Source organism: Acomys russatus, chromosome X (genome assembly GCF_903995435.1).
Source record: "Acomys russatus chromosome X, mAcoRus1.1, whole genome shotgun sequence".
NCBI lineage: Eukaryota > Metazoa > Chordata > Mammalia > Rodentia > Muridae > Acomys > Acomys russatus.
The window spans coordinates 108,755,787-108,782,927 of NC_067169.1; the positions used below are offsets into that span (position 1 = coordinate 108,755,787).

Sequence of the window (27,141 nt, forward strand, 5' to 3'; positions counted from 1 at the left end):
CTGATGGGGCATATCCCACCCTGGATGGTCCACATTATTTCTCTTCATAAAAAAGAAAACTCTCGCCATACATGCCTATTTCGATGCCATTTACAGCATCATTTCTACCCTGCCACTTCCTTTCCCAGCTTGAGTGGCCAGAAAACAACAGATAAGGGCCATAAAAGTTGTCTTTTTTTCCATTTGAGGAAATAGTTGACAAATAAAAACTATACATATTTAAAGTACACAGCACGATGTGTGTTTGCCTTATAAAATTGTTCCCCAAATGAAGGTATTAAATAGCCACCACCACATATTGTAGCTACTTTTGTGGGTGTGTGTGGGGGGGTGTGTTGAGAACACTGGGGGTCTATGCTCTTAGTAAATTTCAAGTATAAAAGAGATTGTTATCAACTATAGTCAGTGAGCCACATGTCAGATAGACTAAAACCTATCTGTCATTTTATATAATTGAACTTTATAGTTTTTTAAATCAACATCTCCAAGCTTCTAGTAACTATTATTCTACTCTCTGCTCTTGTGAGTTCGGCTTTTTAAAGATTCCCATCCTGAGATTTGATTGCTGCAGCTTTAGAAAAGGAGCAAATATTACTTACTATATAATGAGACAGATCACAAGATCCTATGTTTGCTATACTATGTTTAGTGTTATCCTTCTTGTTTAGCTAACCTCACATAACAGAGAATCAAAGGATCAAAAAATAACGATCTCTTAAGAAATGGTAAAGTTCCCTTGTTAGTTGTGGTATTCTCTACTCCCTAACTCTTTCGAGTCAAGGAATCTATCGATTTTGATTTTAGCTGGGAAATTTTTTGGATTAATTTTTATTATTGATGTGTGTTTATATGCGTGTGAGTGAAGGTACTCAAGGAGGCCAGGAGAGGGTGACAGATCCCCCTGGAGCTGGAATTAGAAGCACCTGTGAGCTAGCTGCCCAAAATGTGAACTTAACCAGAGTCCTCTGAAGGATCATCTAGGGCTCTTAACTGCTGAGCCATCTCTCAAAGACCTAGATTTTAGTTTTCATCCTGCTACTTCCGATTACTCTGACCTGTGTAACCTGCCTCCTTTTTGTCTGGTCTTGGCTATTGCTTTCTTTATAAATATGAAATAAGGGTAACACTACATTCTTTGAAGCCTTGACAAGGCTATCATGATTACTATATCAATAATAATGTTCTTAATAATGATAACTGTTGTACATGGTATTAATTTTGGAGTGCTAACCTTATAATTATCATATCTGACCGCATAACAACTCAGAAAATATTTTCATCATTCCCATTTTACAGATGAGGAAAACAAATCTGGAGAGGTGGAAGAAGTAGCTCAGGGCGACACTGGGGGCAATACAGAGCAAATCAAGAGAGGAACTGGCACTCTCTAGCCTGTAGTGAGAAGTTTTGGTTCTTTAAAAACACAGAGACATTATGGGAGTGTGTTTCGTTTTAACCCCAGGGGTGGATATATGAGGCTGCTTCACAGCAGCTGACTATGGTTTGCCTCGTGCTCTAGCAGGGGCATGGATTTTTCAGCTGCTGATAGTTTCTGCAATTGTGTGGCCTTTGGAATTCTGGGAAGGTTTTAGAGGATATATAAATGCTAGGGCCCTGAGAGGTGGGGTTGCTGTTGTTGGCTGGTTGATGGTTGGATGCTGTGGTTTGTAGTTTGTCAGGTAGTTGTAGGCAAAGAACTGAGAAGAAGAAATTCGATATCCTGACAATGAAGATCAAACTTGCGGCAAGGAACTTGACATCCGGAATCAGCAGGAAGTAGATAACGATAAGGACGCCCTTTCCCCTCTATCTTTTTTTCTTCTCTACCTAGTGTTGGGGGTTTGGAAGGGTGGAAGAGAGTAAAGAGCCCAAAAAGTAGCAAATGCTGGCTACACTAGCCTGTTCCTCTCTTTAGCATAGAGCAAGTGTGAAAACACACTAACAGTGACGAGCACTGTGAGAGGTGTGTCCTATGTGAATTCAGGCCTGACTTCAGAAATGACTCAAGTGTAAAGGAGTGAGTTTCTTGGCTACTCCATGTTTCTTTATGAGCTGGAAGATACTTAAGCTGACCCTCACCCTGAGTAAGTCACACTCACTACTATGACAAGTAGACCATAGGCACAGTTTCCCTGAACCTTATTTTGCTCATCTGTGGATATATGATATTTCCCCACCAGATCACTTTAGGACTTTACAAGAGGTCAACTGTGGGGAAGCTGAGCTCCTGACTGAAAGCTGTGAGCTGCAAAGCTGTGGGTAGGCAAGTCGGTGCGAAGGCCTTCCTGGATACCTCCAGATCCACATGTGTGTGTGTGTGTAGATTTCTGGTGCTGGGAAACTGCTGACCCCACAGGGGAGCAGGAAGCTTCTAGCCCTCTGCTTCTGCTTTCCCTTCTTTCTGCCCCTAGGAGCTCCCAAAAGTCTGCTCAGCAGTAAGGCCCCTCTTTGTGAAAGACAAGAGTGCAGAGCAGCAGGAAGAGGGAGAAAAGGAGGGGCCCTTCAAGGCAGGACGTATGTGCTGCCTAGTTTTATGTCAACTGGGCATAGCTAGAGTCATTTTGGAAGAAGATTCAATTGAGAAAATTCCTCCATAGGACTCAGTTGCAGGCAAGCCTGTAGGACATCTTTCTTAATTAGTGATTGGAGGGGGAGGGTCCAGCCCATTGTGGGTGGTGCCATCCCTGGCCTGGTGATCCTGGGTTCTAAAAAAAAAGTAAACTGAGCAAGCCGTAAGGAGGAAGCCAGTGAGTAACAACCTTCCATGGCTTCTGCCTTATCTCCTGCCTCTAGGTACTATCCTGTTTGAGTACCTCTCTGACTTCCCTCAGTGATGGAGTGTGCCCCGAGAGTTTGCAAGATGAAGTAAACACTTTTCTCCCCCAACTCGTTCGTGGTCATGGTGTTTTATCACAGCAACAGAAGCTCTAAGACCGCCACCCTGCCACCCCTAATTTCTGGCCCCAGACACTCCAAGAAAGGGGTCACTTTTTCTACTCACTTCTCTTCAATGATGGTCTGCCCATTGCTTCTGGTTTCTTCGATAATGAGTTTCTCTTCCTCAGGGAGTAGTACTTGTGGGACTGAATCTTTACGAGTGCCTGTAAGTGAAGGTCATGAGAGAGGGTATGGAGTTAGTATCAGAGGCCATGCTTGGTCTCAGTCCCGTGTGATAGCATTGGCTTTCTTTACTCCCTTGCCCTCAAAGGGCAATCATGCCACTTTTACATTTTCCTGACAGGGAGAACTCAAACTGGCCAAGTGATGTTATTTGATCTTCCAGAAGGGGAATTGATGTGGCAAGAACCCCCAGACTTCTCTGTTTTGCCTTGCCTGGAGCAAAGAGCTGACCACTAACCACCCAGTCTCTAGATGCCTCTAGGATTCACATACCACATTCCATGAGCTAGCACTCTTTAATATCAGTAAAGACCAGGCTAAGAGGAGTAATACTTTGGGATACAGCGTGCATTCATCCCTTCTGCAGCTGTCTAGAGAAATGTAGTGTGGCTTAAAGCTATTTTTTTGGTGCTGTGTACAGTGGAGGTGGGAGATTATCATATCAGCAACAAAACTCAGGTGTCTTCACTGCTCTCTGCCCACATTGTCTCTACAGCGTGGCACAGGAGAAGTAACAGGTAGGTCCAACTTATCCCTATCTCACTCTAGATCTTTCCTCTCTGGGTTCAAGGACTTAATCTTTGGTCTGCCTAGGTCACTGGCCTGTTCTGTTTTAGACCAATATCCTTCAGAGTTGTACAAAGTCACTGGTTTAACTTGATCACTCCCCTCTTCCCAGAGGTGAGATGTGTTTCCATGTTCAGAGACTAGCTCTTTGTAAGTATCTGATTAGGATGCAGAAGATAGATGGATGGATAAATGAATGAGTACAGAAAGCAAAGGGCAAGTAGTTCTAGAAGAGGACATTCGGCTGGGCTGAGATGGAGGGCTACTAGGATACTGAAATGGTGGCCACATCTGAATGGCAAGCACTCAACACTTCCCACATGTACAAGGGTAGGAAAGAGGAACAAAACTGAGCCTCTTTCGGCCAGATCATATTCCTGAGCTTTCCCTTTGAATGTGTGGACAGACTCTACAGCTAGGAAACCAAGAGGTCCAGAGGTGAGGTACAGCTGGATATTGTATGAAGGATGCTCCTCTGGTGTCTCCTCGTCCCCATCTCCACCCTAGCTTTCACACTCAAAATTTAGTAGACCAGAGCATGCCAAGATCCACAGCCAGGTTGTGTCTGTGGTGCACTGTCCCTGTTCACCGGTGCAATGTATCGATTTCCACATCAAATACTTGCCTCTTGTGACAGCCAGTGAGATGTGTTCCTTTGAAAGAGTGTGTCAAGGCAGTCTCTTAGGAAATCTCTCATAGCAACTAAGCAACTGTGAAAAACACAGTGCTACGGGACATTCATTTTTTATACAGATATGGGCAACTTTCTAAAGGGTGTCCCATAAGTTTATGATGATGGAAAAGAAAATATACAGTCTATGTAACCTGGGCTGGAAAAGGCACAAGGCTTCACCAGAAGGCATCGTCTAACTTTCAGGTATAACACCTAACAGCTCTTGAGACATTTTACACATCTTGACGAGCCTCAGCTGGGCAGCTACATTTCCAGATTTCAGAGCAACTTTGAAACCTTAGTCTGGTGAGGCACCGCTCATTTCGACACATAGCTGATGAGAGATAGTATTCTGACTTCCTTTCCAGTTCTGCCTATGTGATGAGATTAACATCAGTTTGCAGACACAGGAACTTTCTGGGCTCTTTAATTCCTAAGTAGTGCTGTTGAAGGTATCTGTGTAGATCAAAAGAGAGTGACTTTAAAAAAAAAAAAAACTTTTTTCATTTCTATCACCTCCAACTTTTTCCCTCTTGCATCTCTCTTTCTCTCTGGGTGAAAAGCAACAGTTCGTAAACAAACCACCTTGTAGCTAAAGCACCTTATCTGAAAGATTGAGTTCTGCACCTCTGCTCTGCACCGAGTCACATGCTTTCCACACCCTGCAACCCAGTCTGCTTTGATGGTCTTTTCCACCTAACAGACAGTGAGCAGGAAAGAACAAACCCCATTCATTAGCTAAAGCACTGTGGGGAATTCTACTTGAGCCATTACCTTGTTGAAAACTGGCACTGGTGCAGTAGGCTTCGATCACCTTAAGAATCTGAGCATCCTCTTCCAGGGCAGCTGTACCTGTCAAATGTAATCAGTAATGACTTCCAGATATATGATCCTGGACACTCAAAATAATGCTGTGCCCATCACTGTCAAGGACTCATAGTGTTTTTGAAAGGCAGGCGAAATTTTGCTCAAGCTCCATGAGACAAAAAAGTGACACCAACAGTAACCCCAATAGCTTTGAGGTCAGTACTCAGGGGAGGGCAGGATGCTTCTGAAGTTCAGAACTCTAAACCCATTAGGGTTTTACCAATCATCTCTTGAAGGCTAAAATGATGGCAGTGAGGCTTGATACTGGCTCCAGCTCTCAGCCAGTACACCAAAAACATCCTGTTAGTTAACTTCAAGGCTTGTCTTTTTTAAGAGCCTTTCCCTATTAACCCTGCCCATCTTCGCAGCCAGCCCAGGTATCACTGATTTTCCCTCCTTCCTCACCAATTCAGTCTTTAGCTACTCAGATGGCAATCTTCCTTTAATAAGTTTAAATGAGGGTGAAGTTGGGGCTGCAGTAGTTGGAGTTCAGCAAAGATTTAATTTTAACATATATTACTATGATACAATATATATTATATTATATTATATTATATTATATTATATTATATTATGACAGAGTCTCATGTTGTGCAGGCTGACCTCTAGCTTGTTATGTTACTGAGGATAAAATTGAACTTCTGATCCTTCTACGTACACCTCCCAAGTGGGGATTAGAGGCACATGCCACCTATGCCTGGTTTATGTGGTCTCAGGGATCAAACTTTGGGCTTTGGGCTTGCTATGAACTGAGCTATGTCCATAGGGACAGCAAAGAGTTAACTACACTAGCTTTGCAACTGCTACATGCAATGCTCCTACATCACTGACTCCTCCATGTACATCCCAATTTTAGAGCCAGAGACAGACATATCACTTGACTGACTAACTTTGCAGTCAGCTCCTAAATAAAGCGCTGTTTCCCGATGTCAGCAGGCTGACTCCTTGGCTGAGAACAACCCTGAACAATAGACTGCCAAAAGAATTTTCTGTCCTCAGGTCCATTTAGTCTATCTGCTCAGAAAAAAAAAATATTCCAGGCATCAGAAATCTAGAGGAAAAACTTGGTCTGTAGCACATGGGCCCCATTGGGGGATATGCACCAGGTGGGGTGACTTGTTTTGCAGTATGAAAATGATACAGCTTGCTGGCTGTTGGAGTCAGCAGGAAGTGCAGCAGGAGGCAGCTTATTCAGAAGTCTTAGAAGTGACCAAATTTTCTGTGTATTTTTACAACAGATGATGCCAAGAACAAACTGCTCTAATTATCTGCTTTTAAAAAAATCCTCATATTATTAGTTCACCCATAAATAACTTTGCAAAAAGTATGGAACACTTACTTTTCCTAATCACGTATTCTTCCTCAGATGCTTTTCTCTCAGTCTTTCTTTTGTGAAGAAACTTCTTCATGGTTTTGGGGCTCTTACTAGATTCCTGTAAGGATAATGGTTTCTCCATGAATTAACATTCTCTCCCAAATCCAAATGAAAATAAAGCAAATAAAATGAACCCGAATGCATCTCTCATCGCGATAGCATCCATTAGGAAAGTGTCAGAATTTAAGATTACACATACTACAAATGGCGCCAGTAAACTCGAAAAGGTTCAACAAAGCACAGGCAATGACAATCCACTCTCAGTTGCCACAGGAATGAGAATAAGAATGGAGAAGGAAGCAGATTGTGCAGGAAGGGCAGCGTCTTTAGGGTACCATCTGCAGCAAAAGTAAGGGGATTTCAACCCCAGAAGAGTGCCAGGATTCCTAACTTGGTTCGTATTCCCTGTGGATAGTTTGAAGTGAATTAAGTAAGTGATGTAACCAATGATAGAACCATTATCCCTTTTCTAAGAGTTTAAAATGACTTGAATAACTTTTGCTTAGAAGCAGGCCTATAAAGAAAATTATAATTCCTATCAGTCAGATGGAAAAATGAAGGTAGGGAGATTAAGTCATTTTCTCAGGGAGGAGATTTCATGAAGGGTTTCCTGATAAATGACACTTGTAATTAATACACAATAGAGATTAAAGTTGGCAAATTTGTTTTTGCCATATTAAAAAAGTTTAATGTTAATATGCAAATAAACAGATTGGATTCACACTTAGAATCCCAAGATATTGTCTTATACTCTATGTTTCCAGCATCTATGTATGTATGTATGTATTATGTATGTATGTATTATGTATATATGTATGTATGTATGTATTATGTATGTATGTATTATGTATGTATGTATTATGTATGTATGTATTATGTATGTATGTATGTATGTATGTATGTATGTATTATGTATGTATGTATTATGTATGTATGTATTATGTATGTATGTATTATGTATGTATGTATTATGTATTATGTATGTATGTATTATGTATGTATGTATTATGTATGTATGTATTATGTATGTATGTATGTATGTATGTATGTATGTATTATGTATGTATGTATTATGTATGTATGTATTATGTATGTATGCATCTGATACATGAGTAGTAATTAGTACTTTAAAATATATGAAACAAAGAATTTAATTGCCTTCACTTAGCCACAGTGGGTCCACTTAAACTTAAAAAGAGAGAAACATAAAAAAACCATATGTGGTTTAGGAAAAAATAAGAAAAAAGCTAGCATTAAAAACATAGGAAAATGAGCGTTTTAAAGGCATGATATAAAAAGGGACTTTTTACGCGTCTCAAACACAAGCCTGCTTCTGAAAAAAGTACTTACATGTCATAATTGCATCTTCACATTTTAGCCACCAATTATATATAGCAAGGGACAAAACAAGCATAAAGGAAAGCTTCATTCACCAAAGGTTACAGCACAACAACATTACGATGTCACTGTTCTACCCTTACCTTTAAGATATAAGACATCCTCTAAAATGAATATGTAAAGAAAGAGAAGATGAGCGTGAGAGGTCGATGGTTATAATGACCAAATCCATTTATCATAATTCTAAAACAACATTGAAATGTTAGTGTTCTCATAAATTACATGGAGAGAATATCATTACATTTCCCACATTAGTTTCAGATGCAATATCCTCATGCAAAAGTCCAAAGAATCCAGTTCTGTGCAGAATTACAAATGCTGGAAAACCACTAAAATGCACAGTATACAGCAAGAATATATTAATTACCCTCTTCCCCCAGCAGAAAAAAAAGTGATCATGCCTTAGTTTTAATAGATTAGTTATGTGAAGGATTAAGTCAACATTACCCTTCAGAGCTCATCTTGGTATGAATTTAGTAACTGACAGTTGTAAAATGTCCATTATTAAAAACAGAAATAGAAATAGATTACTATGAAGTGGCACTCCTAGTTTAAGTAATCAAAGGAAGCTCAGTGGTTGCAGGTCATTTCCAAGCAAAGCTGCAGGACCAGGACCACTTCCTGACCCAATTCGAATAGTTACTTTTTTTTTTTTTAAAGAGTATGCTCAAGAGTCATGTCTCCCATCACACCAGTTTAAAGAGGTAAAAAACAATCCTCCAGTGTCTACATATTATTCTATTTTATTGCACTGAGAGACGAAGGCAACAGTTAATCGGAGCAAAGCACGGCTAATCCAATCAAAGAACACTTGAAACTGAGCCAAGTCTCCAGGATCAGAACACACTGGACAGAGAATTGCCTTTACGTCAAAATTCTAAGGTTCACTTCATAACCGTCAGCAACTTACTCTTCATACCACAAGACCTGAAGAGTTGTTATTAATAAATGAGCATCTTTTCTGAAGTCTGAAATAATTAGAAATAAGTAAAAGGGAAAACCTCACTGGATGGAAAAGTTAACGAACACTCTGCGTAGTTATGGGAGCTAGTGACTGGAGTGCCTTGACTGTACTTCTAGAGCAAAGGAGCAGCCACCCTGATCATGGTATATCTTGGTAGCACACTAGGCAAAAATCAAATGCCCTGTGCCGGAAGCTGCTAAAGAGAAGCCTCTCTGTAAAAAGACATTTCTTTCATTACATTCTCCTATCCTTCCCACTATAGCAAACATTGCTTTCATAGCTGAGACACATGGCTTGGTCTCATGACATTTTACTGATTGGGCTTTATTGGTCAACATGCTACAAAATGAAGAATTGGGTATTTGTTTGGAAATGCAACTTCCAAGGACATGTTTCTTGTTTGGGATGTGTATGTATAGTTAACTATTCTAAAGAATGGTTCTTGCCATGTAGAGAGACAACAGAGGCACTTGAGGAAAAAAACTAAGGAAACAGGCAGTGCACTTGAACTGTTCAGTTCCATCAATATTGGTATATGAAGAAAATGCAAAATTAAAAAGCAATCACTGAGTCTAGCAATTCAAGACATATATATGTATATATGTACACATATATTAATATATATGTCCTATCATAAATTCTAGCATATTCTCACTGAACTATTTGCAATAAGCTCCAAATTAGCTTGTCAGAAGCATTTTACACCATATGTAGCAAAATTACCTCTTTATAACCTAGTGCTGCTGATGGTCTAAGTGGAGGTGCAGGTCGTAGGCAACTTAAACTCCACGGTTTAATAATTTGAGGAGGTTCCAAGGGTCCTCGGGGCTGTCCGGTAGAGCTAAAAGACTGGGAAAATGTCTCATGAGATGCTGGCAATCTGCCATCTGAACCCGACCTGGTACCACACAGTGAGACAATGACAGTAGCTTCATTGCATCAGCAAAGCCAGATGTAAAAGGGGGAATATGGAATACTGAAAGAGTCCAGTTGGAAAACTGACAGTTTCTAACAAAGGTCATGGGATCTCTAAGGAACAGCTTGAAATGGACTCGGTGTCCCATGATACTGTCCTCTATTTTCTGCAATTCCGTTTAATGCAGAGATGTAACCTCTGTAAGGGACAAGAGTGGAACAATAGACAGCGTTTGAGATTCAGTGATGTGTCTGGCACTCAAATAGAATCGGAAATGGGTTATTTCATCTGAGTAAACTACCACAGACTCAGCAAAGTGAAGTAACTGGCAAAGACAAGATTTGAACCCAAAACCTGTGTTCTGCCACCACAACACACAGCACTCAAAATAGGAATGTTGGCACTGCCGGTTTGAGTGTTACCAGACAACAGAGGAAAGCTTCCATTTCACCCAGCAAGTACAGTAAAATCTCATTAATTCCAATTCCAGACGTTCTTGATCTCTGAGAGCTCAGAGGATGACAACGCTAAAAGTTTACCTTTCGTGCAAGTTACTGAGCAGATGTGAAAGCATGAGTGAGATTACACAGAGATGTTTAAGCACTCAGGGAAGTGAATGCCCTGCTTTGACTTAGCACATGATTAATGGGAGAATAATAGCTATAACACAATTAAGCCTTGTTTAACGTTAAAACCTTTTAGAAGCACCTCTGGTGGGAAACGCTTGACTTAGTTAGCTGGAGTACCTTAAAACGGCTGGCCAAAATCACACACACCTAACTGAAATGTTTTGTTAATTTCAACGAACTTCAGAATGACAACCAATCAGAATCAGTGAGGTTTAACTGTACTTCGAAGGCTATAAGTAGAGACCACCCAAAGTCAAAGGGCATGCTTGCTGCTGATTTTCAGAAGGCTTTAGTAGGCAAAGTCTGAAAAAGGTCAACAATCCTAATACTTCAATAATCCCAATCATCCCAATGGACTACTTACAGAATGAGTACTACACGATGATGATGAGGTCTTAGACAAGGAACTGCAAGATGCTGGTCCTCTGGTCAGTTTGGTCAGCTGCTCCAGCCATTCCTGGAAGTCCTGGATATTGTTGCAATAGACCACAGTTCTCTCTATCATGCTACCTGTATCACCCAATGATGAGCAGTTAGGAACAAAAGGCAAGAATACGTCTTACAAACACACTTCATTGGACATCTATTTTCAGCATAGTCCTTTCTATGAAATAACCTGCCTTTCAAACTTCAATATTAGGAACAGAGAACTTGTTATGAAAAATTATTTTTATTTCTAAAACTTTCCTTGATTTCTACCACTTTGCAGAGTCTTAGACATAATGTAAAACTTCAAAATAAATACACTAGCAAGTGAAATCTTAAGTGTACTGACTGGCAATCTAGTTCATAGTTTAATCTAAGAATATTGTACTGGTTTGCCCAGTGTCCAAGATGGAACAGTATGTAGTTGAAACCAGTTGAAAGATATTTAAGCAAGTACCAAATCTTAGGCTCTTTTTTGGTGAGTATAGGTTTTGATAAGGCTGGGGATATTTACTCTGTCTTCCTCACTGTGACATCCATATAGAAATGCAGCCATTACAAGTAAATCACAGAGGCCTGGCAAAAGGGACAATATCAGGGAGAATTAGAAAGATGAAGCATTTTGCTCAGTTTGTGTATAAAGTTGTGCACCTTCTTAGAATGCAAGCAAGCCCTGCTAGTTTATAAGCTGATGATAAGAGTAGTGATGGAGGACCACACCTTTGGCTTCTTGGCCACCATGATCCACATGACAGAGAAAGAGAAGGTCAGTCTAGCTTATCATTCTCTAGTGCTCACGAATAGGCCTTAGGCAAGAGGAGATGGAAAGTAATGGCACAGCTGAGGCTAGCGCATGACACGGAGGCTTTGTGGTTTAATCAGTCTACTCCAGTTAGTCTGGGGAACGGGATGGGCTTTGTCATATCCCCAAAAAACCTGCTGATGAACTAACTATACAGGAGAAATTAAGATCATTTATTTGTGTAAACTCCACTTGATTGCAAAAAGGGAAAGGAGACAATGACTTACCTGTGATTTCAAATGCGCAGTCGTTTCCTTCAAGTTCATCTAATCTAGTCACCACCATCCCTGCTATTGGTATTTTTCCCTAGGAGAAAAAGAATATTCCTATTAATTCCGTGATTGTACATTTTTTCTCTCAGACTTCTGATCCTCTCAGGAATCACATGGCAAGATATATTCCACTAGTCTGACAAGGGAGAAGTGTGCATTTGGCTAATCACTGTAAACCCTAACCTCTTTACAAAAACAGTTGACTAAGCTATTTTCATATGAATTTTAAAGCAAAGGCTCACATTCTGTGAAAGAGAGTATTGGCTAGGACTACATATAACAGAGAAGCATACATAGCATAATGTTGTACATTTCTGCAACAGCCTAAGGGAGGTTTCATTTCCTAAGGCATTTAAGGACTGGCATCTTACAAATCCAAATTCTACAATGTGGCTGCAGCATGACAATCACAGAATTAAGTGCCAGTTTCACATTGCTCTGTGATAACGATATGGGTCTGTAAAGCGCTGTTGCTAATTCATCCAACTGTAGACTTAGATTTCTAAGTCTCACACAACTGGAGACCTAGCTCACAAGCAGAAGAGCAGATAGCCAGGGCAGGATTAGGCCAATACAAAGGTCTCTGATCTCAAGACCATCTGTTCTTACAAGCTGCTTCATTATAGTGAAGGGTCACAACATTCTGCCTTTACAGGCTTGAACTTTAAATGCCATCCTGCATATGTCACATCTGAACAAAAGCCTGTTCTTGTCTGGCCTTTGATAATTTGTTTTATATGGATCTACTCACCTGATACATAAAGCCACTCATCCGAGGACTTGCAGACAACATTATCAAGACACTGGAAAACAGCATAAAATACCGTTCTTCTTTTTCCTGAAGTAGAAAAGAAGAACAGAAATTGGGCTGCTTTTACTAAGACTGTCTGAAATCACTACTTTGACATACAAACCTTATATAACCTGAGCATTGGCAGTGAGTTGCTAAATAAATAAATAAACAAATAAATAAAATAGCCAAGTCAGAAGCATCAAATCAGTGTGTTCATTATTCTCGAGTGTGTGAGGTAAGAACCCACCAGTGTGACACAACGTAAGTCTTTCAAGGTTCACAAAACTAAAATATAACTTTACTCTGAATAGTAGCAAAGTGAAGCAACTTCCAACAGATTAAAAAATGTATAGTTTGCTAAGACTTGCCATCATCAAATTATTTCTAATCACTAGTACTGGGATAACTATGGGCTCAGTGGATACAGCTCCTGCTGTTCAAGCTTGAGAGCCTGCGCTAGGATTCCTAGCAACCATATACATTCTGAGCATAGCAGCAAATGCTGGATTCTGCAGGCTTGTAGGCAAGTAGATCTGGGGAGCCCATTGCTAGCCAGTCTACAAAAAATTGATAAGTTACAGATTCAGTGAGAAACAAAATTGGACTGTAATAGAGGAAGACATCTATCGCATACCTCTGGTTGCCACACAAATGCACATATATGGACAAGTCAACACACACATATACACATCAAGAGAGATAGCTGCTCTCTTGGCATGCAAGACAAATAAGCAAATATATTTTACATTTGGAAATGGTGTGAATTATTTGGTCTCTGTGAATGATAATAGAAATCCAACCCAGGGCCTCATGCATACTAAATCCACATTCTTCCATTGCCTATTTCCCCCTAGCCCAATTGCATGTGTGTTTTGATTGGCACACAAGAGATTTGTACACATTTATAAGCATTCCAATTTTTTGTGTTGTTTTCTGGTTGGTTGGTTGGTTGGATTTTTCCGAGGCAAGGTTTCTCTGGAGCCCTGGCTTTCCTAGACTTACTTTGTAGATCAGACTGGCTTTGAACTCACAGAGATCTGCCTGCCTCTGCCTCTAGAGTGCTGGGATTAAAGACGTGCACCACTATGGCCAGCTGGAATTTCATTCTTGTATGCAGTGTAAAACGGCCAAATCCAAGTTATTAGCATATTTACTATTTTAAACTTTTATCATTTCTTCATGGTAAACACCTAAAAAATCCTTTATAGTGTCACTGAGATGACTCACTGGGTGAAGATTTGTCTGATAGCAAGTCTGATAGATGATCTGAAGACCTGAGTTTGATCCCCAGACCCCTTGTGGTAGAAGGAGAGAACCAACCAACTAACCAGTTGTCTTCTGACCTCTACGAAACAAAGCATGGAGGCACCTCTGATCCCTTAACAGAGTCACAATTAGTAGGTTCAAAAGCAAAAGTTCCATTTGCCTCATGGCTGTCTCCTCACTCTCCTTTCCACTTGAGTAGAGTAAACCTTCAGAGCTAACTGTCGGAACAGCCATTATTCTCTCAGATCGTTCTCTTGCCTAGTTTTCCTTGTACAAACATCTCTCTTCTTCTCTCCTGTTTCACTGGCTCCTCCTCTTTTGCCTTTAACAGATGCTTATTGCTTCTTAAGGCCCTTGCTCACCCCATGTAATTCCTCATTTATAATATCTCATTGCTTGACGTTTTATTGCCAGATTACTCCTAGCCTTCGTTTTCTCTCCATTGATCCCTCCCTAACTGCACTTTCCCACTGCTCTCTCAAAGTCATCAATAACTGCCTTCTAGCAAAATCCAATGACTTCTTTTGGGTCCTCACACTACTTGACCTCTCAACCTTCCATAGCACTCAGCTTGCTGGACATTTTCAAGTGCTCCTCCAGGGTCTGCAATGACACCACAAGCCCCAATTCTTTTCTGTTCTCCTATTAGTGTCCTCCACCCAGCCCCACAGGAGTTCCTTCTCCTTTCACCCAAGGATTCTTACCCCCAAGATGGGAATGACTAATCGTTACTCTCACTGCATTAACTTTCCCCAGGGTGTCTGCATTTTCAGTGAGATTGCTTATTAACCCAAAGTAATGAATCTCTGCCACAAGCATGTCAGAGAGTATAGGAAGGTGTTTATGGAGAAGGGAGACAACTTTAACACCCAATAAATCATACCAGGTGATATAATCAACCATTCTCCCCTACCCTGGCCTCTTCTTAAAAGAAATAATCCATCTTTCAAACTCTGTGCTTCTCTTTGGATATGCACTTCCTAGAAAGGTATATCTGTCAGAGACATCTAAATCTCTCTTTCTAACACTTACCTCTTACCTACATTTCCATAGTATACTAACAGCTGCTTATAGGACATCTCCATGCAGATACCTAGGATCTTTTGAAAATTAGCTGGCCTAAATTATACCTGCCATCTGCTGTATCCCTTAAGTCACCCCTTTCTGTTGATATTACTATCTAAATGTGTCTCAAAGTTATCCTTTATTTTCCACTTCCTTTGCCACTATCCCTGTTAACCTTGACAGACTAATAAAGGAAGGGAAATATGAAAAACAGAAGAAGCAATGTTAACAACTTACCTCACAGGTGCCATACTGTGCCATTACTTGTGACATAAAGATCACATTTCCCAAGGTCTTAATGTCATCTCCTTCCCATGCCTGAATAGGTTCCGAAAGGATCTGTAATTCCAGTTGTTTTCTCTTTCTCAGTTCTTGGCACTGCCCCTACAGATTCAAAACAGAACATGATGCAACGGGGATTTGTACAAGACAGATGGGGAAAATTCTCAGACTCCAACCTAGTTCAAAATAAGGCATGTTTTTTGACTCCTAGCTTTTCACTGCATCTCTTTTTTCTTTACTCTGAATCCTATGACCATCAGTGCTCCTGCCAGACAAATACACTACCTAGCTTTGAGCCTCTCAAAGTTACAGAAAGAGGAGATAGCTTCCATCTTGCTGAAGCATCAAGATAAAGTGGTAAGAAGGGGCTTACTTCTGCCTCCCCATGAGGAGTCTGGAGGGACAGAGGAGCAGAATCCCATCAAGTAGAGCCATAATGGCTGTAATTTTATATGATGTATGCTCACTCTCCAACAAGGTAGCAACTTGATAAGAAAAAAAAAAAAGGAACCAAAAGGACTCCTAGAGTTTTGAAAATAGAGAATGGTGAAAAGAATTTATTTTATTTTATTATGCCATAGTGAATCAAACTGTGTTTATCATGAAACACACGCACTGTCCTATCTTTTGCTTAGGGAGCAACAGTACATTTTTGTAAAATACTAAGCTTATTTTTATTCCTAAAAGGATTGGGGGAAATAGATGCAAATGGATTTCATAATGATTAAATTGGAAATTCAAATCAAGAAACAGTTTGCCAATACTATGTGGTTATGAAGATATATATAGGCATACAACCTGTTTCAGAAGACTAAAGTCATCATAGAATGATGTAGTGATACTCATTCCAAAGTAAACACAAGTCTGAGCAACTGTTCATTATGCTACTGTGCCCAATGAACATAGTATAATTCTTTGGAAAGTAATTTTTTTCTACAAAAATGTGCTGCACCATTCAACTAAGACTTTAAAAAATAAATACATTATACAGATTTTTAAAACACATGTATTTGCAGTAAACATATTACCACCATCAAAGCAAGTTTTACGACAGGACAAAAAAGAGACAAATTTGCTTTTTGTTGTTGAAGGGGGTATTTTAGTTTTGTTGTCGCTGTTGTTCAGACAGAGTCTTGTGCAAGCCAGGCTGGCCTCAAACTCGCTATGCAACTGAGGCTCTGACTTAAACTGGACCTTCAGTCTCAGTCTCCAAAGTGGTGCTATTACAGGCATACCCCAGCACACGCGGAAGACACTTGAATTTGTTGTACTGCAGGCTTTCCTGTTTTTGTCAAAAAGCCTTCTACATTCATTTACATAAGACTGAATAAAAGAGATGCAAGTTACAACAAATGCTATGCCATGTGTTTGAGTAGCTGTTCTACGAAGTTGAGCGACTGCTGGCATTTTTACTATTTTTGCCTGACAATGGGAGCAAATTTGTCATAATACCTTACCTGATCTTCAGCTTTCCCTTTAACCACTGACACGTCAGTTATTTATCTCTCAAAAGCAATAGAAGTGAAGTGACGGTGACTGCTATGCTTTAACCTTCCAGCAAGGATCAAAAGCTAAACATTGGTCCAATCCCACAGAATGCTTTAGAAATGTCAAATATATCTAAACTTAACCCATTATTCAAAATAAAGGGTTTTTTTCCCCTTCTGAAATGGCATCAAAAGGTTTTACATCAGTGGGGTTCAAGGAGAAAGGTTAATCTTGACGCTCAAGATGCAAGGTTACAGCTACCTCTGGTAGCAATCTATATTAAGCAATTTCATTTTAGTATGTTGTGCTTTTCCTCTTAGGATGGATTTCTTTTTCATATGCAAAGAACACATGCACATATTTTGGCGTAAATAGTAAAATTCAGTATTGATGCCAATCAGTGAATGACACGTTATACAGACATAGGGTGAGCCATAGGGGCAAAGACAAAGAAAAAAAAAGGAAACCCCCCACCTACACATCACTGCTTAATGTGGCCAAGACTTTCAAATGTGATTGCTTTATGCCCTCAGCCTGGCAAATTTCGTAGGTAAGCATGATTTGTGAAGAATAAAACCAAATGCAGCAATCATGGAGCTCCTGTCCCAAGAGCTTACTGTTTCTATCCTGAGAACCCTTGCTCAAGGAAAGAAATGTCTCACGCCAATCACTCTTGTCAGTAACAAAGTACACAAAATGGAGATTGACAATCTGAGAGTGTCACCTACCATGAGTGCTTTGAATGCTATAATTGCTTTCAGAATATCCTGATGATCCGGGTGAGTGTCCTATCAAAGGGAGACATTAAAAAAAAAACAGTATCAGCACATGCATACATGTATACAGCAACAATTAGTGAGAGAACAGAGCTAGAAGGAGTATATGGAGTTGGGAGGGAGGGAGGAAGGAGGAAATGATTTAAAAATACGTAATAAATAATATCAGAAGAGAATATGGATGCTGCCATGGGTGGGGTGGGATGAAAGCATGGCCACGGATGGATAACACGGCAGAAGTGAGTGTGTGTGTGTGTGTGTGTTAGAATTGTCTTATATCTTAACTATGATGGTGATTACATGAATCCACACCTGTGTAAAATTTATGGAACTATAAAATAAATCTCATTTATTTCTATTTTTAAAGATTTATTTAATTTAATTTTAATCATGTGTATATATGACAGAGAGAGAGAGAGAGAGAGAGAGAGAGAGAGAGAGAGAAATCATGTGCACACTCATGCACATAAGTGTAACTATTTGAGGAGGTCAGAGGCTTTGGATCCCTCTGGAGCTGACTGAAGTTACAGGCAGTTGTGAGTGTGAGCCAGCACTTGGGTGCTGGGATCCATATTGGATCCCACTACACACAATGTAGTCTGTGCTCTTAACTGCTGAGCTATCTCTCCAGCCCCAGAAAATGTCTTAATCATTTAATTACTGGAAGTACTGAGATCCTGAATTCTGGTCTGTTTTCGAACTCTTAACTTCTATTATACAACTGACTATTTTGCATGTAAAATTAGTGTTTGCTACCATCTTTCTAATCAATGAGCAAATGTATAGATATTTATGGTATATAATATGTTTAATATATGCATGCACACATACACTTTAAGACAGTTTATAACGCATCATATATTTAGCTACAACATAATAAGTATCATTATTGAGGTAAGACTTCTTATTTTCCCGACCAACAAATAAAGAGTTCTGCAGGTTTTTTGTGCTTTTATTTGGTTACAGTTTAGTTTTTTCTTTCTTTCTTTCTTTCTTTCTTTTGGGTGTTGTATTCTATTTTGTAGCTTTTGGGGAGTTTGGATTTGATTTTTGAAAAGGAATTTGAAGTTGGGTAGGTAGGATGAAGAGAAGATCTTGGTGGACTTGGGGGATGAGAAGATTGTGATCAAAATATATTTAAATTTAACATTTGTTTTAAATAATAAAAATACAATAAATATTATTGCGTAATAAATATATTTACTAAATAATTACATGGAGGGGCATCACTGATCCTGTAGTGCTGCTCCTGTTGTGGGGGAGTATGGACATGTTAGGCAACCCTCACCTGGGGTGTATACACATGGACTCCCTGGCTTCAGCTGAAGCAGTGACAATGCCAATTCTGCTCATCAAGTAGAAAACACGGGAAAACAGGCTAGAGGTCTGGCTCAAACCACAGGCAGGACTGTCTGTGTAAGGTTAGTGTGTTCTTTTTCATAGTAAAACTTATCCTAACAAGTGATTAGAAATCTGATCGGGGCTGGCACAATGGTACACTGCCAGAAAGATGGGTTTATCATCTGATAGCGCTAATCAGAAGGAAGTCAAAGCCAGTGTGACCAAACAGAGGCTGGGCTAGAAACAGGTGAGGCAGGCAGACAGGAAGAGCACCTAAGGCCTGGGAGCTTGTCCCCAGCTTCACTGTGCACTCCTCGTGCTGTTCCTACTGCGGCCCTGAGACTAGCAGAAGCCACTGCTTTCTGGGGTTTTGTGATAAGGAAGGAGGGGCAAACCTCAAACAGTCTGGTGGACTGCTTTAGTACACAGAAAGGCATCCAGCAGAGGTCAACACCTTCCAGAGTCTCAATTGAAATGTCATTCGGGCAGCCTTTCCTCACCAGCTCCCCACTGCCTCCAACTTTCAGGCAGTTCCAATACCCTGAGAGTGTGTTTTCATGCAGAGAGCAAGCTCTCATTCCTTACAAAAGCTGACAAGCAGCAGCAGCATGTAACTTTTTTCTTTAAAGATAATCAACCCCTTTAAAACCTCAAAACCTTTCCCCCAGACACAGGAAGAGCAACTAGGGTAAACACAGTAGTCTTTCCCACCCACGCCTCCACACCCCATGCCAGATCGTGAAAGAACAGCTCAAAGCAATGTGGCTGCGTTTGAAAATCGCGAGATTTGGGTGCTTAATACTCAGTTGCCAGTTGCATTTCCTAATATTTAGAAAAGATTAGAGCTGCACTACAATCATTACAAATAATTTTAATTTTGTTCATAAAAACAAAAATGTGAGTGGCCTTTGATGTAGACATACTGATGGACAGTGATACAGTTATCTTGGATCCATTTATGTCTTTAAGGAATGTCAGAGTCAGAAAACCAAATGTGCACAATGTTCCTATCTGCAACAAACATATTTTTACTTGGTCTTCATGTTTTCTGATGTTGGCTTGCATTTTCTATTTTCTATCACAGTAATATTACTTAATATACCAGAACAATAGAACCGTGTAGTTCTGATTGCCACTAAACCACCATCATCTACAGAAAAGAGAGCAAAAGAAAACCAAATCAGTGGTTCTCAACCTTCTTAATACTGTGACCCTGTGACCCAGTTCCCCATGTTGTGGTGACTCCCTCCCCCAACCATAAAATTATTTTCGTTGCTGCTTCATAACTGACTTTGCTACTGTTTTGAATCATAATGCAAATATCGGGTATGTAGGATATCTAGTACGTGACCCTCATGAAAGGGTCATTCAACACCCAAAGGGGTTGCCGCCCAGAGTTTGAGAATGGGTGACCTAAGTCAATAAATGAGCATAGCCTTCAGAGAAGCAACAGCACCAAGGACTGGAAGAGGAAACAGGGAACAATGATATCTGTGCATCAGGAAAGACTAGGTATCTTATTTTGTTGCATAAAAAAAGAATGCTAGAATACCATCCAGGAAAGAGGGACGATCAGATCAAACAGAATTTGAAGCCAAGATGTTTTTTGGATTCTTACTAACGCTAGTCTGGAGGCAGACCATCTGCTTTGTGCAACACAGAGGACACCAGTTGGTAGCAGACCTTGCTAAAGCTTGTCTTTCCTTACCTCCATATGGCGTTCCAGCTCTTGCAAGAGAGTAACATACTTTTCCAGTCGCATGAATGGCTTGCTGAGGCTTGTTGTTAAAATGAGGATGCCGGGGCTGGATGCACCTTGATTTTCCATGAAGCGTTCTAGATCATCACTAGAGAAAAACAATGAATATACTTTCAATACTGCTAAATATCTGAAGTTGAGTATCAGCTTACTGTGTTTGTATATTTTTCACAATGAAAACCAGTAATTATTCATTTCTCCAATGTCATCAGCTCTGTGCCTCAAACAGGGGAGATGGCGATGGGACATACCTGGTATCCCTGGTGCTATTTACTCATTCAGCACATACTGACTGAGCAGCTACTAGGGAGCAGACTCTGTCCTTGGATAGTGCTACAGCCCTGAACAACCTAAAAGTTCCCACCTTTATGTACCCAGGTGACAGGGTGAAGAGACTATGAGATGACCTCAATTTCTGGTTAAAATAGTATGTTTTCTTGGTCACTTGAAACATTCTACTTATTTGCTGATCTGATGCCAAGATTAACAACTCCATACCCCCCCCCACACACACACATCTCACTCCACTGTACTGTTCTACAACCAAAAGCTATATTCAAGCAGCACAGTGTTGGTATGACTAACCACAGAGTCATTTTTGCCTAGGACCTAGACACAGTTCTGCAGGCTACCTGAACACTCCCATACAGCAGCATCTTAGTGGGGAAAAAAAGTTCATTTCATGAGCCTAGCCCTATCAATATGTAAATCTCAAGTGCTGCGTTCTCTATCTTCCAGGACCTTTCCAGATTGTCTCCATCAGTGAGGGTTAGGCCTGCAGGGTCATTCAATAATATGCTTTAAAAAATAGAGAGAACTAGGTGCGCTAGCACTTCTAATCCTGGTACTCAGGACATAGGAGAGAAACTCCATGAACTTGAGGTCAGCCTGAGCCACACAGTGACTTCCAGAGCAGTTTAGGATAAAGAATAAGATGCTGTATAAAACAATGAAATAAGAGAGGGATGGAGGGAGGGAGGGAGGGAGGGAGGGAGGGAGGGATGGATGGGGAGAGAGACCTGGAGAGAGAGAGCAAGAGAGAAGAAAGAAGGAAGAAAAAGAAAGAAAAAGAGGGAAAGAGGGAGGAAGGGAAGAGATAGAAGAAAGAAGAGGGTGGGAACAGGGACATGGAAAGAAGGATGCAATTGGATCAAGGAACTCACTTCTTGAGAACTTATTTTGCAACTTTGTTCCTCCCTTGACTGCTTTCCTTCTTTGGTCACCTGTACATATTCAGTCATTCCAAATTTGCTTGGGTGCCATTTATTCCTGTCCATTCCAACAACTACCATGTAAGTCCAAGCCTTCATCACATCCCATCTAGCAAGCTTCAGTAGACCGAGTGTTTCCCATAGCTTGCTGCCTTGCCCCACTCACCATCCCCAGCTTTAGCACTATGACTTTCCTACTCAAGAGCTTCCCAGTGCCTACAAGATAGTCTTAACCTTTGAGACTCCTGCTGGACTCACCAACATTCCTTGTCAGTCCAAACAAGAATTTACCGAAAAGTGGCCATTTTTTACCTGCACATACTTTGTAGAGTGGCTTCCAAATGTGGTGTTACCACAGATAGTGAAATGTGTTCAACGAAACCTCCTATCAGCAATGGAGTACAAATAAGCTTGGAAATGGAGTATCTTGCAGGCGATCCCTATTATAAATTAACACTCTCTCCTCAGGTTTCTGGGATTAGTCAAAGATGTACTTTCAGCAGCCACAACAACAGCCCTGACTGTGTAGTGTCATATGCATGTCAGGGGAGAAAGGTCTGACAATGGCTGCCTTAAGGGAAGCTAGCTCACAACTGAACAGTCCTATCAAATCATCATCATTATCAGTTACATCCATTTTCAGAGCCATGTTCTAGAAGCAGCTGAGGGGAAGTGCTGGACACAGCCTGAGCCTGAAGTAAGTCATCCATAAAACCAGGAGCTGGAGAAAGACTTGGCGGTTAGAGGCATATACTACAGCTCTTGCAGCAAGAACAAGAGTTCTGTACCCAGTGCACACATCACACAGATCACAGCTGACTGTAACTCTAGCTCTAGGGGCTCTGACACCCTCTTCTGGATCCTATGGGCACCTTTACTCACATGTTCACATACCTTGACACAGAAACACACCCATACACTTGGTAAAAAGTAAAATAAGTCTTAAAAAATAACAGATAAAACCTACTGTTTGGATTGATTTAATGGGATTTATAAAGCTGCCATTTCATGCTAAGCATTTCAGTATAGCTGTTTCCCCCATTTTACAGTCGAGAAGCTTGAGGCCCCATAAGACTAATAGCCGGTAGGTGGCTATGGGGGACTTAATATGTAGGTGTGAAGCCAAACCATGGGCCTGTCCCTATCACCACTCTGCCTCTCTACAGAAAGTGGTTTTTGTCAACTTTAACCAGCAGATGCATTATTATTACCTTTTCAAGACACATGCTTGGCTAGAATCTTATCTTTAAAATCTCCTAGGACCCATAATGTACAGCTTAATGGATAATCAACTGATGTTTAATTTCCAACCAAGAGCTGAAGAGACATTAAACATCATCGCTTGTAGATATTATTAAGAAAGTGTGTTTGAGCAGTCATGCAATCCGAACAAAATAACTTCCTTAATTTCTTTTTAGTTTGGTAAATAACCTCTGTGTTTTCTTTCTACGACTAAATGACTGCCAATCTCCCATATTCTGCTCTAATTGCTGTGAGAGTTGCAGCAGTTACTAGCCAGGCTCATAGACACTGGGCTATTACTTTCCATGAAGAATTCTAATTCCTAGGCTTGATAAATATTATAAAAAATTTAACTTTTTTTCAAAGTAACATGAGACACCTGTCTTGGATTAAAACAGATTACTGGGGAGCAAAGGAAATGACACTAGTGAAATGAACCAAATTGTGTTATAGAAACACTGCCTGTCATAGTTAATTGAGCCTAAAAAACATAATTAGCCAAATAAGTTTACTGTGAAATTTAATATTATATGTAAATAAAATATATACAGGTACAATCATTATACCAAAAACCAACCTGGCTTGAAACGGTTTTTACTTTTAAATAGTTTTAAAGAAAATTTTTACTTTATTTTATGTATATGGGTGTTTTGCCTCTATGTATGCTTGGGTATTATATGCATGCTTGGTGCTTTCAGAGGCCAGAAGAGGGTGCAGGATCCCTTTGAACTGGAGATCAGATGGTTGTGAGCCAATATGTGGGTGCTAAGAATTGAAATAAGGTCCACTGCAAGAGCAGTCAGTGCTCTTAACCACTGAACCATCTCTCCAGTTCCTGCCCCCAACTCTTTAGCTATTTGAGACAGGTCTCATATAGTTCAGGCTGACCTTTTCTATAAAGCAAAAGATTGCTCTGAACTCCTGATCTTTTTGCCTCAGATGAGATTACAAATGTGTACCATCACACCAGGCTCAAGGCTTGTTTTCGATGCCTTATGTAATTCATAAGAATCAATTTTAAGTGAGTTTATAAATGCTGTTTCAAATTCAATATACACGTATTTCATAGAAAATATGGCAGATGGGTCTCTGTTATATTCTCAGTTGGGCTGGAAGGCTGGAGGAAATCATTCTATGTCATAATAACACGAGAGTGCTTAACTAACCCACATAACGGTGGTTCTGGGGCCATTGAGGTGACCCAGCTAGTAAAAGTGCTTGGAGTGGGAGTCTTCCAATTGAACTGAGTTCAATCCCTAAGATCCACAGTGGAAGTAAGAATTAACTTGTGAGAGTTGTTCTCAGACCTCTACACTTGGACTACTGTAACATGCATGCACGCGCGCACACACACACACACACACACACACACACACAGTAAAAAAAAACTGTTTCTGTGTAGACTTTTAACTTAAATGAACATAACCCTAACCTAGCAGAGGGTCAAAGATTCCTCCTTTTTACCTTATTCCCTCCCCAACAGCCTTTCTTTAGAATTGTGGTGCCCTGGTTTGAGACACAGGAAGCTTTGACTTTTAGACAGTGGGAAAAACACAGAAATGATCCTTATTTTCCTTTCTTTTTTCCAGCCCCCAATATTAGACTATCTGTTTCTGTTAGTTAGTCTCCTATAGCCCCTGCTAGCCTTCAGTTCCCGATTCTCCTGCCTTCCACTCCCAAATATTGGAATCACTGGCACACTCTCCACCACCACCCCTAATTTGGCTGGGTTTTTGTCCACACCACTTTTTTGTGGGAGTCAGTCTCACTGCCTTCCCTGACTCCTCAAAGACACGAGCAAAACACAATTGAGACTTGAGAATTGTTAACTGTGTTCCTTGTCCACAGAACAAATGGCTAGTTCTTTGGGGTGTTTTCTCAAAGTCATCATTACTAGCAACAATGATAAACAGAGGGTGAGGATGGTTACTAAAGAGAAAAGTATACAGGGTGTCTGTAGTAGTCACTCCAACGGCAATGAAAATAAGGTCCAGATCTGTGGTAGTGCACACTCTCTCCTCCTCTCTTGGCTTTTTACACTTTCTCACTCATGGAAAGGGTGGACAGGTCTTATACAAAAACATGGGGAAGATGTGGGTATTTCTGCAAGAGAGCAGTTATTCCCAAGAAGAGCCAGAAAGGTACCGTAGCAAGTCAGCAGGGGAGAGAGAGGGGAAATCCCAGAAGACCTCACCCAGTGGATCACAGAAGACAGAAGCAGCCATTCAAATATATGTAAATCTGAGGATGGAGCAAAGCTGGTGTCTGATTACATACTCAAATTCAGACAAGACTTTGCTACATTTTACAGAAGGCATCTGTATGTAATCATCCAATTTGAAGGCTGTGTTCTCCTGGCCAACAGGTGCATGTGAGCATTTCTGGTTTGATATTGCCACCTACAGACCCAAAGGAAGAAGTTCACCTGAGCATGGCAACTTGAGAAGGCAGAGAGAAATCTACTAATGTCCCTATTTCGGTAGAAGCCCTCATCAAAACAGGACTTTAATCTGATATTCCTATGCACTTCATTCAGCTATGCTTTGTATCTCATATTGTCAGTGATCGAGAGGTTCGTGAAAAATGGCAGAGACTCTATTCAAAGCACAACTGAGGCAACGCTCAGCATTTTACTCTACTCTCACCTGGTTCATATAAGTAAGTCAGAAGAGAAAGAGTTAATCCTCTAAGACTCCAGAGAGTCTTCTAAGGTATGGCATAAAATTCTCACAAAAGCACCACTAATTCAAACCAGCAAACAGATCTTACAATCCTTAAAAGTCCTAGGGACTCTTTAAAACAATCATGTAACACATTGGAAATCATAATGATTAAAGGGCTTTCCAATGTTACTTTCAGATTTTCCTTCCTAACAGAGGGAGAAGATGTGTAAAGTTTATGCCTTAGCAAATCTCTCAGCTTACAGACCGTGTACTTTGTGTATACTGCTCATTTAATCCTTAAGAAAGCTAATTAATATTTAGATGTCAAGTGAATCCTACCATGTAACACAGTTTCTAACTGGGACAGTATAAAAGTGGTAAAGCAAATAGGAGCAGATGAGGTAAGGACACATATAGACTTAAAAAAATAAAGAAATGGCGGGGCTGAAGAGATGGCTCATGTTAAGATTGCTTTCCATAAAATCATGAGTCACATAGTTTAGGTCCCAGCTCCCAGGTAACAAGCTGGATGTTCCCTAAATGCCTTTAAGTGAGCTCTGAGTGATCCAGCACCCTTGTCTGGACTCCATGGTGCCCAGGTGCTCTCCCCTCTCCTCGCTCCTCTCTCAGACACATGCACACACAGAAAAATCCTGAAACCAAGGAAGTGCTTGCAAGTTCAACTTTCTGGGTGGTGGCAAGGGGTGTTCATTGTCCTCACTCTCCAGTAAGTCACACATGACTAGTACCAACCATTTGGGAGCCACTCAGAGTCTCCAGAAATTGTCCTGATGGTGTAAAACAGACAAACATTTGTTCATGAAGCTGTAGTAGACGGAAGAAAGGGAAAAGTCAGTGGCATCTGAGCCAGGCCACCGTAGCCTTCTCACCTTTATCACAGCTTCACATACACTACACTCCATGAAAATGCCATCAAACAAACATACATCCAAATCCCTTAGCACTCAGTCAAGAGATACACTTCACTAAGATGGGCAAGCCACCAACATATCACACCCTTTTCAACTCTAAGTAAAAGGGACTAAATTCCAAAAGAAGTGAGGCTGTGAAGGAGGACACTCCCTTCCTCTAGACCCTGCACCTAAAATGCAGGCTATACAGAGATTAGAAGGTTGAAAATACTGACTCTCCATCACCTTCACACAAGGTCACTTGAAGGACAAGGGTACCATGCTAGCAGTGGCAAGCTGGAAAGACCAGACTCCACTTTGCCTCCAAGTGGTCG

At 40.6% G+C, this 27,141-nt stretch overlaps 1 protein-coding gene across 1 annotated transcript in view; it reads right to left on the reverse strand.

The window, feature by feature from the left end:
• Arhgef6 (Rac/Cdc42 guanine nucleotide exchange factor 6) overlaps positions 1-27,141 on the reverse strand; it is a 114,028-nt gene that overhangs the window by 1,637 nt on the left and 85,250 nt on the right. The window contains exons 10-20 of the mRNA XM_051142457.1: positions 20,729-20,867; positions 17,632-17,691; positions 15,371-15,517; positions 12,761-12,847; positions 11,965-12,043; positions 10,874-11,019; positions 9,688-9,813; positions 8,084-8,104; positions 6,567-6,660; positions 5,135-5,212; positions 3,002-3,101 (exon numbers count right to left, since the gene is read on the reverse strand). Coding sequence (XP_050998414.1) covers positions 3,002-3,101; positions 5,135-5,212; positions 6,567-6,660; positions 8,084-8,104; positions 9,688-9,813; positions 10,874-11,019; positions 11,965-12,043; positions 12,761-12,847; positions 15,371-15,517; positions 17,632-17,691; positions 20,729-20,867 — 1,077 coding nt within the window. The remainder of the gene's footprint in view (positions 1-3,001; positions 3,102-5,134; positions 5,213-6,566; positions 6,661-8,083; positions 8,105-9,687; positions 9,814-10,873; positions 11,020-11,964; positions 12,044-12,760; positions 12,848-15,370; positions 15,518-17,631; positions 17,692-20,728; positions 20,868-27,141) is intronic.